This window comes from Hevea brasiliensis, chromosome 9 (assembly GCF_030052815.1).
Source record: "Hevea brasiliensis isolate MT/VB/25A 57/8 chromosome 9, ASM3005281v1, whole genome shotgun sequence".
Lineage (NCBI taxonomy): Eukaryota > Viridiplantae > Streptophyta > Magnoliopsida > Malpighiales > Euphorbiaceae > Hevea > Hevea brasiliensis.
The window spans coordinates 7128635-7141097 of record NC_079501.1 but is presented as its reverse complement, the minus strand read 5'-3'; the positions used below and the strand labels follow the sequence as shown (position 1 = coordinate 7141097).

The window sequence follows — 12463 nt, the reverse complement described above, 5'->3', positions numbered from 1 at the left end:
TTTATTTTTTTTAAAGTAATGGAGCTCTGAATGGAATTTTGTGGTACCGTGACTGCAGCAGACAATGGAATTAGAGCTCTGCAATTCCCGGGATTAGATGAAGAGAGGTGCTCCTCTGTTGGTTTCGATGTGCGTGAACATCCATTATTTTTTCACGTAATTGAGCTCAATCGTGTCTTCTCATTTGATCCTCCAATTTATTCTCCTCCTCTGCTTGCCTAGTTGTATATGGTTTCAGGGCTTGAAGGTGGATCTGATTATCATAGACTAGTACTACTGCATTCCTGGTTACGAGTGGCTCACGAAAATCAATGATGGATGATGATTGTAATTCATTTTTTGTTGATTTAATCTTATTGAAACTCAAGGTTTTTTATGCTTGAAATAATCAGATGCTTTTCCTGTAAACAACAATCGAGGAGGAATACATTATTGTCAACTAGTGATGTTAATGACTGCTATCCCTGTGACTTATTGCGTGTTGCTCAAGAAAATCAAGGCATCAAAAGCGTTTATAATCATTTTGGTTATGGTTTTAACAGTTTTTGGAGGAAGGAGCAGACGACTTCATAGTAAAACCGGTGAAATTATCAGGCGTGAAACGATTAAGAGATTACATGACTGCCAAACTTCGGAGTTCTGGGGAGATTAAAAAAAAAAAAATGGCGAGGTCTGTGCCTCTGTGGGTATACAAAAGAACAGGAAAGAGAGCAAAATACAGGGATGAATTAATTATAAAATATTTTTAATTAATTTAATTTTTTTTTATAAATTTTAATTACAGAGGATATAATTTTTTAGTTAGTCGACATAGAAAACACAATGCCCTTAAAAGGGTAAATTATTAAATACATCAAGATTTTAAAAAATAATCTTTCTCATAAAAAAATAATTTTTTTTATAATATAAAAAATAAATTTCATATCATTATAATTATAAAAGATGATGTTGTAAATTGGGTGTCCTAATAATTTCCCCTTGAAAACTAGGTTAACGGAAAATACAATAGTGAAAATTAGCCAATCCCACCATACAACTTTCCCTTCGTTTCTCTATAGCCTTTTGGCGGCAAAGCCTCGGTGTGCAGGATTCTCAGCGGGAATTTCAGTCTTGTCCCTAACCCCCGAATTTCCACCAAATTCATGAGTAGTTCCTGCGAGACTGAGTAGCGGCTTTAATGGATGCATCTACTACTGCAAATTCTCCGATTATTAGACCTATAAACAAAGGCGTGGTGCACAGAATCTGCGCCGGCCAAGTGATTTTGGACCTTTCATCGGCCGTGAAGGAGCTGGTTGAAAACAGCTTAGACGCCGGCGCCACTAGCATTGAAATATCTTTGAAAGAATACGGCGAGGAGTGGTTCCAGGTCATCGATAATGGATGTGGCATTTCCCCCAATAATTTCAAGGTACACGCTCAAAAATAATTACTCCCATACCCGTAGCGCAGAGTAGAATAACCAATGCATATGCATCATGCCCAATGGAATCAGCAGAAAAATTGGCCGGTAGTTCTTACCTGAGCTCTCTCTGTGTGCCCGTGTGGAGTCACAGTGCATTGGTTGATTGATTGATTTATTTCGAGCATCGTGTAGCAACCCAATTTTGATTTACGCTTGCTTTCACCTTGATTTGATATAAACATTCATTATACCGTCTCGTTCTTTTGCGTTACTTGATAAAATATTTTGACAGGGTAACTGGATTGTTTTCTTGTTGTGGATTACAATTTGCTATTCTTGGAGGAATGTATCCAAGTGACACTTCATCAATGAATCAAATGAGAAAGATATCAGCAACTGAGACACCTTGTTCTTGTTTAGTTGTAGCTTCTTTGTTGATTTTCTTGCATGTTGCAGGTTCTTGCACTCAAGCATCATACTTCTAAATTGGCAGATTTTCCGGATCTTCAATGTTTGACCACATTTGGTTTTAGAGGGGAGGCATTGAGTTCACTTTGTGCATTAGGAGATCTGAGTGTGGAAACAAGATCCAAAAATGAGTCAGTAGCAACACACTTAACTTTTGATCGCTCAGGTTTACTAACTGCTGAAAGGAAAACAGCACGTCAAATTGGCACAACTGTCACTGTTAAGAAGTTGTTCTCCAATTTACCTGTGCGAAGCAAAGAATTTAACCGCAACATTCGCAAGGAATATGGAAAGCTTATTTCTTTATTGAATGTAAGTCAATTCTTCTTCTGATGCAACTTCAATTAGTTCAATGTTATGTAATTTTAGTTGTGGTGGGATTAAGCATTCCTTTGACAATAGCAACAGTGCTATGGTAGTGGGATTTGATGTCTGATATGTTGATTTTACTTGTGTCTAGGATGTATGATGCATCTCAACTCTGGGTCAAAGTGGCAGATCAATTGATAATATCTTGATAAGCTTTATGTCATAGTTCCCTCCATGCAAAAATCCTTATTATTTGAAGAGTGTGCCTTTTGATATTGTAATTGGATACAAAAATAGTGTTGTTTTCCTTGGTGTTCTTGTTTCATATGCATTATTATTGTTTGTTTCATCTTTTTCTGCATTCATACATTGAGTGTACTGCACTATTTTACCATACTTTCTTGTCTACGTTGTTTACCTTGAAAAAGTTGTGTAATTTTCTTTGGTGTCATATTGCCCATAATTATTCACATTTATTTTCTTATGTTCAGGCCTATGCACTTGTTGCAAAAGGCGTTCGGTTAGTCTGCTCCAATGCAACCGGTAAAAATGCAAAGTCTGTTGTACTTAAAACACAAGGAAGCGATTCCCTTAAAGATAACATCATAACAGTATTTGGCATGAACACCTTCAGCTGCTTAGAGCCTGTTAATATATGCATATCAGACGATTGCATGGTTGATGGATTCCTTTCTAGGCCTGGACAAGGCAGTGGCCGCAATTTGGGAGATAGGCAATACTATTTTGTAAATGGTCGACCAGTGGATATGCCTAAAGTCGGCAAGCTTGTGAATGAGTTATATAGAGGTGCAAACTCTCGCCAATATCCCATTGCAATTATGAATTTCACAGTTCCAACCAGAGCATGTGATGTGAATGTAACTCCGGATAAAAGAAAAATATTCTTTTCTGATGAGGGTTCCATATTGCTCGCTTTAAGGGAGGGTTTACAGCAGTTTTATTCCCCAAGTAATGCCTTTTATTCTGTCAATAAATTTGATGAGCATATGAAGGTTACCGATAGCTCTCAGTTATATTCTCCTTGTGAGAAATCTCATAAGTTGTCAAAACAGTTATCTGCAATTAGCAATGACTCTAAAGAAATTCACATGGAGGACTCCACAGTGGGCGGCAGTGATGTTGAAATCAAATCTCAGCTCTTGGATTTTGGAGAAAATGATGAAGATGTTGGAGAAAATAATGAAATGGACTCAGTAAAGGACTTCACTCTTAGAGTACATGGCATTAAAAAGGCCTATAGTTTTACAGAAAGTAAAAGTAGGCAACTAACAACTTTCCATGATAGTAAAAATGCTCCATCTCCTTCAAGAGTGTTTTTTAAAGATATTGCTGAAAATAGAGATTCTAATAGTTTGTCACATTCTGTTCAGTCAACGATTAAAAAGTTTGTAACTATATGTAAGAGAAAGCATGAAGATGTTAATACAGCACTATCTGAAATTCCAGTCTTGAGAAATCAAACTCTTCAAAGTCCATTGAAGAAAAGTAATTCTGAGACAAATGCTGCAGCTAAAGGTTCTCCATTTAATCATCACCCCAGTAAAGATTCTGCTGAGGTGAGTGAGATTGAACCATCCAAGTTTGCTAAAGCAGAAATTATCTTCAACAAAATCAGGAATTCGTCTTCTTATGGAGGGAAGACCAACGATGGAAAAATTGAGGAGGTATATGGCCAGAAACTGTTTTGAATTTGTTTCCTTGAAGCTTAGTCAGCACTGCACACATTTCCAGGTGTGCAGACGCACACCCCTTTTTGCTATTGTAGCCGTTATCCTTGATATTGAAGTTTGATTACTTTAGGTACAGGAACTTCTGGGTGAAAAGAAGGCAACAACTGTGGCTGATGTCCTGCCAATTGCTTCTGGCAAGGATCTTGAGAAAATATCTGAGGTTCTTATAGTTACCACTCCTCCATTACATTCTTCCATTTCATTGCTAGAGACATGAATACATACACTCAATTGCAGCCTAAATGTCTGATAGTCTTAGTATCACATTGAAGGAACCTGCAGGTGAAGAAAAGGCATTACCTCTTGCTGATGCTGTGTTAATCACTTCTCCCAGTGGTGGCCTTGAAAAAATGTCTGAGGATCTTATGGTTGCAAGTTCTCCATTTCAGTCTTCTGATTCCACTTTAGATGTTCCAAAGCCTTCTGCTGAAAAGATATGCTCCACCTTGCAATTTAGTATTCAGGAACTAAGGGCAAAAAGGCACCAGAGGCTGTCAAGATTGCAATTCAACAGTTGTGCATCCAGAGGCATGAAGATGAACAGGTTTAGAAAGTAGAAACTTCTTTGGGATGTTGGGAAAACATTGCTTCTATTCTGTTTTTAACCAGCTTTAGTTTTAATGGTAAGACATAGGAGTTATGCTGCTGCAACATTAGAGCTTTCTCAACCAGATAATGAGGAGCGAAAAGCAAGGGCTTTAGCTGCAGCTACTAAGGAATTAGAAAGACTTTTCAAAAAACAAGACTTTGGAAGGATGAAGGTTGTCATGTGCATTATGTATTTGTTTATATACTTACACACACTTAAATACAAGCTTCTGATGGGTGACATTTGTTTCTTTCTGTTGAACTTTTAGCTTTCAACCATGACTCTCTTGACCCACCTCTGGAAGTTAATGCATTGAATTTTAACCTCTGGCTATTATTGACTTGGGCTTGAATATGATTTCTATTCCTGTGAAATGAACTAACTCAATGTGTGAAAGGTGGATGAACTATGAGTTTCAATGCTGGTTGTTGCACCTAATCGGTGCATCTAAGTTGGGCTGGATTGCTAATGCTCCATCCCCACTTAAACTTCAAGTTTTTAGTTAATGATCAATGGCGTTTTTGTTTCACAGGTGATTGGCCAATTTAATCTTGGATTCATTATCGGGAAGTTAGATCAAGATTTGTTTATTGTGGATCAGGTAATCTATTCATTTTTCTAGGCTAGTTTTGTTTTTCAATACCTAAATGTTCTACCTTTTTCATGTAATGTTAAAGAAAATGCTTCTGTTCTTCATTTAAGGAAAAAAGAAAAGCTTCTGTTTGTGCTCTGCGTTCATACAATGCGTCTCACCCTTTTCCTTTTTCCCCTTTTGTCTTTTTTGCAGCATGCTGCTGATGAGAAATACAATTTTGAGCGACTGTGTCAATCAACAATCTTGAACCAACAGCCTTTGCTGCGGTGAGGGATTGTGACCATTATTGATATCTTCTGCAGAAAGTTCTTTTAATTTCTGAAATATCAGATTGATTTAGTTTTCCTAACTTCTAATGATGATAAAAAAAATAACATATAGAAATAAGAATAATTAGTACTCTAGACTGTTGAGACCTTATCATAGAAATAAGAATAATTAGTACTCTAGACTGTTGAGACCTTATTTCCTTGATATTTATCTCTACTTCCTCTAAGATTGTATCCCTTGCATAATTACTCATCTGCTTTGTGGCACGGAGTGTTTAACAGCAGTGGAAAAGTACCATATGTGGTTTAATTTTCCTTCAATATTCTCATCGTTATGGCATGCCTTCTTCTTAATCTAGATAAAAAAAAAATTATGTGCAAACGTGAAATAGAAGCATCTCTAATGTCCACCTGAAATAATCTGGTAATGAAGGATTTACCTGAAATATTTTAGAAAATACAAGGACTCACCTGATAAAAAAACATTTGAGGACTCGATTAAAACAGTGAGTGCAGTTTAAGGACACTTTGTGTAATTATCCTTTAAACGGGTTATGTGAAGAAAAAGGCATCACTTTCTTATGTCTGCATTGAATGATTTGTGTCACTCCTAGTTGTTGAGAAACTCAAACTGAAACTGTTTCAAAAGATTAGCCCACCTTTTCTAAGAGAAACTAGTGGAATGCTTAGTTCACCTGTGCCTACATTCAGTGGGCTCATCATAACTTAGCCACAAAAAAGTTCAATCAAATTTAGAAGATTACTATCCATTAAGGAGAAGAGAAACTGTTTCAAAGCATTATTCACTTGTCAATGAGTACTATATATGGTACTCATTTTCATTCTTAAGGAAATTTCATTGTGAATGCAAGCATGGTGAGGGGTATTAGGTTAAGAATTGCATACAAGGATTTAGGTCAGTGATTTCACTCTTGCAGCACTACCTTTCTTCTTTCAATTTGTTATTGTTTCTTAGCTTATGACGAAATTTCTTTTTTACTTATCGTATCGAAATTCTCACCTTCAAAAGTTACTTGTAGGTCATTGAGGATGGAGTTATCTCCAGAGGAAGAAATAATTGCTTCAATGAACATGGATGTAATCAGGTAAAATATGGTTATGCTTCTTGCCTTTATTTATAATCTTTCGTGTCTTTGAATTGTTAATTTTAAGAATTGAACTTTTGTAACTGTATATAATCACGGAATGTGTTCTGGCATATCCAATTTAAGGAAGAATGGATTTACTTTGGAAGAGGATCCACATGCATCTCCTGGGCACCGATTTAAACTAAAAGCTGTTCCCTTTAGTAAGAATGTAACTTTTGGAGTTGAAGGTAATCCTTGTTTTGGTTTTTCTTTTCTTTTTTAAAAATTTATTGTGCGTTGACTATGCTCGGCTGCAAATACAAACTTGTATAGTTAGATCCAGTGATCATCTTCCGCTCCTATTGAATTGCATCTATAATCTGAATGGTTGCTCTCATTTTCCTTGTGGTTAGAACACTCTCATTGTGACAAGTCTCAACTGCTTAGATTAACAGCGGCTCTATATGTTTTGTTATAACTTTCTGTTGATGAGCATTAGCATGAGTCCATGAGCATTTGGTTTTATTAGGGTTGCATTATTGTTTAGGATTCCTTGTTTGATTAAGACAGTCAATTATTATGCCTCATCACAGCAATGGTATCATAACTTGTATCTGATAAAGGTGAAAATGTATAACTATATATTAGATAATTATTGGAATGAGTGTGGGAAAAGTTTACTAGTATTTTTTGGAAACAGATGTGAAGGACTTAATCTCTACTCTTGCTGATAGTCAAGGGGACTGCTCAATAATTGGTAGTTACAAAATGGACACCCCTGATTCTGTCTGCCCATCAAGAGTCCGTGCAATGCTGGCATCACGCGCATGCAGATCATCTGTTATGATTGGAGATCCACTAGGAAGGAATGAAATGCAGAAGGTATTCTGCAATGAGATAATATTCCCATTATGAAACAGTCATCCATGAGAAGCAGCTAGCTTTTAATAGTGCTTAACTGCTTGGATGCATACAATACTGTTTGCATTTGAGACTGAGCATTCATTATTAACAGAGCTATTAAAGCTAATTATGTATTTTGTTTCTTATCATTTTGATCATTCTCTACTTTCATGATGTCATCATTATTGAAAAAGTACAAGGATAGAAGTAAAAATTGACTAAATTTTTCGTTTTGCATTCCTTTCAGATACTTGAACATTTGGCAGACCTGAGATCACCTTGGAATTGTCCACACGGAAGGCCAACTATGCGCCATTTGGTAGACATGATGACCATCTACAAAACATCAGATGAAAATGATGCAAGCTTGTGATGGACCTTGAAATGGCAGATGATCACCGTCAATTCTCTTAACTTACTGTATAGGTATTTGTAAATCACGCAACACCAACTTCCAACAGTCATGGGAACTCTGGGATCTGCTGTGGATTGTTTATATCAATTTTTTCTGTAAATTAACCCTAAAATCTGGGAAGCTGCATTATGATACCATTCATCTTGCACTAATGTAACTGTCACGATTTATTATTATTGCCACGAAAGGTGATAACCTCACCTCTTCAAATGTTGATGTGGAAACTCATGGAGATAGAAAAGGAAAAATTCAGAAAGGAATGTTAGTAGTCGACTTATTTGCTTAAGCTTTTGACAGTCGGCTATTTGAGGTGCAGTCTCTATTTACGTTTCCCCACAGAAGTTCACTGTTATCTTTTTCAACCCATATTCCCGTGGAATGCTCATGCTCTTTTTTTTGGAAAATTATTCTCTTCCTTTTTTTTTTTTTAATAGAAAAAAAGTGGGCTATTATGTGTTAGTCAAGGAAAATTCTATATGCGTAATTAATAGAAAATTAACAAATTATTATTTTAGATAGCTCTATTGTGATTTTAGATAAAATTCATAATGATTTTAGATAAGATATTATTTATAAATTGATTGTATGTATTTATTAGCCAATAGTTAACATCTCGTTAGAAGATCGAATTTAATCTATTTTATGAGATGTACAGCATTATTAAGTGAATTTCTTTCTATAGGATCACAAGGATTGACAGCATAGCCCCCCTCTCCTTTTTCGAGAATGTAAATCAGTATGATTTGATTTATCGAATAAAATCCTCTTTTAGTTTAAAAAAAAAAACAAAAAACCTTCAGTGGGTAGAGTTTTTCTTTTTTGCAATCATCATAAGAATGGAAACAAATGTGAGAAGAAAAATTGAAGAATGCTAATTTTAAATGCTAGTGCTTCGTTACTAAACAAATGAATAAGCATTTAACAAGAATTTATTTATTTATTTATTTTTGGAATGTATAAGCCAAACTTAAAAAATAAGAAAGAGGCATAACAACAATTGACGCCAGGATTGTGAAGTCATAGACCACCATTAACCCAAAATGACCGGTGATTATTTTAGTAATATGATTTTAGCTCTTAAACTAAGTTAAATTAAACATGATATATACTTAACTGATAATTTATTTTTAATTTTATTTATTTTAAATTATTTATTATATTTAATCATAGTCTATCATGGTTTCATAATATATAATATGATTACTTTACATGTTTAAAAATATTATTTTTAAAAATGGTGGTTTAAGGCTATATCACAAATTTTAAAATTATTAAATTAGTGGTTTGACATGATTTATAATTTTTATTTTTCTATTTTATCCATGTATAATATATAAAATTCTAATTATATAACTCCAATATTATATATTTACAATGAATATTTAGTAATTAATTAAAAAAATAAAATTATCTTTAATTATTATTATTATTATGATAATATTACTTTATAAGTTGATATTTTATTTAAATAAATATTTTTTAAATTATTTATATATTTAAAACATTAATAAAAGATGTTTTACTAATTTTTATATTTATATTACCATATTATATTATCTTAACCAAACAAAAAAAAATTATTAAATTATTCTATACCCTATCATCTCATGTTAATAATAAAAAAAATATCATACAATACAATAAACAGATGATAAAAAAATTAAAGAATATTATTTTTTTTTTCAACTTACTCTTATATCTATTTAAACATAATAATTATTTTTATAAATTTTAAAATTCATCTTATCACCCATTTTATTTCTTAATGAGGTGTGAGAAAGATTTTCCATAATTGGCATGTAAAAATTTAAAACAAATGGAATTAGTATTAATTTATTTATATTATTTTCATAAATCTCAATTAACGAGGTTGGTAAAAATTTTTAAATGATTGATTTTCTTTTATTTTTTATTAATATAAAAGTGAATATAAGCCGTAAGACGCTCTCTCTTTTTTTTTTTTTTTTGTCTACTTTTTGCAGGAAGACGCTCTTTATTGGTAATTATCTCAAATTTCAATTACAGTTCTTCTTTTGTTTAGGGTTTTAAGGACTTCATGCAAACCAATTGTTTTGCTCTTCTTTGAAGAAACTGCGGTATTCGACCACTTAGCGGCTTTGAGCTTTAAATTCTCGATCTTAAGATCCCATAGTTTTTCTTCTCTTTGGTGTGTTTATTGTTATCTGCTGTTGACCTTGTCTTTTTGTCTCAGGTAAAATTTCTTGAGTTTGCTGGGTTCGCTTTCTGTGACCTAAAAGATGGTAACTTTCTCACCCACATTCAATTATATTCCCCAAACGCGAAAATTAATTTCAGAAAATCTTTGCTTTACTGATGTGCTGAATTTTTATTCACTGCAGCTTCCTCTTTCTCTCCTTAAGACTGCACAGGGCCACCCAATGGTAAGGGATCACTCTTTCTCCACTAATTGACATTAATCTGGATTATAGAATTTCCACTGTGTTATGGACTTTGTTTTACCACTTTTTCTTTTTGCTGCAGCTTGTAATTCATGGTGGTTGTGTGTTGTAACAGTTGGTGGAACTGAAAAATGGGGAGACTTACAATGGACATTTGGTCAATTGCGACACTTGGATGAATATCCATCTCCGTGAAGTCATATGTACATCTAAGGTACCTTTTATCTTTATTTACTCGCTTTGTTTTTGTTTTTTACAGGGATATACTGTTTAGCGTTTAATAAGGATTTTGCCTTGTTTCAATTGTAATCATATGTGGTTGGAATTTGAGTAGGATGGAGATAGGTTTTGGAGAATGCCCGAATGCTATATACGTGGAAATACTATTAAATATCTTCGAGTTCCTGATGAGGTAATTACAGTGAACAAATAGTTCTCTTTCCCATTGTAAAGCTACATTAAATTAATCCGTTCATAATTTTGCCCCATGATGGTTTAACTCGTTTTGCTAGTCTGTGACAATTTGTACTGAGTTCTTTATGCTGTATGAAAAGAACTAAGTTCGCTTTTATAGTGCTGGAACAATGTGTCTTTTGTCTGAAGGTAGTTGATTTTGATTGATTTCTAATTCCATTCTCCAATTGCTGACCCAAAAAGTAGAAAGAAACATATGAATGTTTTCTGCCCAAGATGATGATTTGGAGTCAGCATCAGATGTAACCCACAAATTTGCAAAATTAGTTGAAGTGGTATCTGTGCATCATCAGAGCACATGCAAGATTTCTGTGATATTACTTATCTTCGGCATCATAGTACCCAGTAATATGGTTATTAAATAAATTATTCTAGGAGATTTTGATAGTACTCTTTACAAACTTTATTGCAAACGTTTCTGATTGCTAAGTGGTCAGTGTGCCCTTTCATGTTTAAGTGGCTTGTTTTGCTCATTCAATGCTGTAACTTTCAATGTTTCAGGTGATTGATAAAGTTCAGGAAGAAACCAAGAGCCGCACAGGTATTTTTTAACTTGTTTATTGATATTGGATTATTATGCATCATACTACTAACTTTCATGAATGAGAAGATAGTACCTAAATTGCAATATTTTTGAAGAAGCGTAATGCATTCAGGAAGCTCTTTTTTTTATTTTTTAAAAAGAGGAATCATGCATTCAGGAACTTAGTGTAAAACCACAGTAATTCATTTTTGGGATAAATGAAAAACTTTTAGCTTATTGTATCCATTGTTATGCTGAGTAGTGGTGCTGCACTTGTTTGTTCTGGTCATTTTATTCAAATATGTTATTTTTATGAGTTACCTTCTTTTTGAGATTTACTCATTCAGAACAAGGACAATCTGATTTTTGTGGTTTGATGATTAATCGACTTTTTTCAGATCGGAAGCCACCTGGAGTGGGGCGTGGAAGAGGACGAGGTAGAGAGGAAGGTGGAAGGCCAGTGAAAGGCATTGGGCGTGGCCTTGATGATGGAAGTGCCAAGGCTGCTGGTGGAGGCCGTGGCAGAGGTGGTTCAGGTGGAAAGACAGGTGGAAATAGAGGTTAGTATACAATTTCTATGATAAAAAGTAGTGTGTAGATGTTGCCACTTGGGAAGATAATTTTGATATGTTCATAGAACATAAGTTGATTGTTTGCCAAATAATCAGCCATTTGTCTAATGTGGTCCATTTTTCTGCATCCTCAATTGATGGAAACTCTTTAGTATTGTAGGTTGCTTTTCTAACATAAAATGCGCTTACACAGATCATTTTGCTTTTGGTGACAGGCGCAGGGCGGGGCAGGGGCTGATGCAAGAAATGGTATCCGATCACTTATCACTTTGGGCTGGTTTTGCTGCTTTTGGAGGCATTTTGCTCCCAGCTTTTATGTGAACAGTTATTGCTTAGATCAATTCCGAGAATGGCTGGTTCTTGTATGTTTCAAGTATAGTTAATTTTATAAAGATTATTGAAGCTGGTATTAAAATGTTTCCATTGTGAACTACCATTATATCCTGTTTCTTTGTTCTCTTGTATGCGGAGTTGATTCACTTTATGGTTTGAGACTACCTATTGTTGCACTCTCTCTTTTAACTCTTGTATGAAGATGGGTGATTATGATAAATTTTCTGGTAACCAGAAATCCTAACTTCACTCGTATTTGAATGCTAAGAATTGCATGATCAACGTGTACCAGACACGAATGCTATTACTATTATTGTGGAAAATGAGATATTCTGCCATGCTAGAGATT

The 12463-nt window shown here is 34.3% G+C and overlaps 2 protein-coding genes across 4 annotated transcripts; both read left to right on the top strand.

The window, feature by feature from the left end:
- Window positions 1-982: 982 nt before the first annotated feature.
- LOC110632976 (DNA mismatch repair protein PMS1) lies at window positions 983-8055 on the top strand. Of its 2 annotated transcripts, none has more exons than XM_021781387.2 (12): window positions 983-1411; window positions 1862-2185; window positions 2674-3867; window positions 4010-4093; window positions 4206-4477; window positions 4568-4694; window positions 5055-5123; window positions 5310-5383; window positions 6427-6492; window positions 6619-6722; window positions 7175-7356; window positions 7625-8055. In XM_021781387.2, the coding sequence occupies exons 1-12, from the start codon at window positions 1178-1180 to the stop codon at window positions 7748-7750; spliced, it is 2856 nt and encodes a 951-aa protein (XP_021637079.2). In that variant the 5' UTR covers window positions 983-1177; the 3' UTR covers window positions 7751-8055. The 2 variants fall into 2 exon arrangements, with proteins under 2 accessions (XP_021637079.2, XP_021637077.2); XM_021781385.2 differs by having other exon boundaries at window positions 4562-4694.
- Window positions 8056-9730: 1675 nt separating this feature from the next.
- Window positions 9731-12334, top strand: LOC110632944 (sm-like protein LSM4). Of its 2 annotated transcripts, none has more exons than XM_021781329.2 (8): window positions 9731-9791; window positions 10005-10053; window positions 10153-10194; window positions 10328-10426; window positions 10547-10624; window positions 11188-11227; window positions 11608-11769; window positions 11997-12334. In XM_021781329.2, exons 2-8 carry the CDS (start codon window positions 10051-10053, stop codon window positions 12017-12019), a joined length of 447 nt encoding a protein of 148 aa, XP_021637021.1. In that variant the 5' UTR covers window positions 9731-9791; window positions 10005-10050; the 3' UTR covers window positions 12020-12334. The 2 variants fall into 2 exon arrangements, with proteins under 2 accessions (XP_021637021.1, XP_021637020.1); XM_021781328.2 differs by having other exon boundaries at window positions 9768-9888.
- Window positions 12335-12463: the final 129 nt, after the last annotated feature.

Bases quoted from the DNA above. Each gene is read 5' to 3' on its own strand.
- LOC110632944 (XM_021781329.2), top strand. The intron at 10,427-10,546 runs GTACCTTTTATC...GAATTTGAGTAG, and splicing joins AAGTCATATGTACATCTAAG to GATGGAGATAGGTTTTGGAG. The intron at 11,228-11,607 runs GTATTTTTTAAC...GACTTTTTTCAG, and splicing joins AGAAACCAAGAGCCGCACAG to ATCGGAAGCCACCTGGAGTG.
- LOC110632976 (XM_021781385.2), top strand. From the start codon at position 1,178: ATGGATGCATCTACTACTGCAAATTCTCCGATTATTAGACCTATAAAC. The intron at 1,412-1,861 runs GTACACGCTCAA...TGCATGTTGCAG, and splicing joins TTTCCCCCAATAATTTCAAG to GTTCTTGCACTCAAGCATCA. The intron at 4,094-4,205 runs GTTCTTATAGTT...ATCACATTGAAG, and splicing joins ATCTTGAGAAAATATCTGAG to GAACCTGCAGGTGAAGAAAA.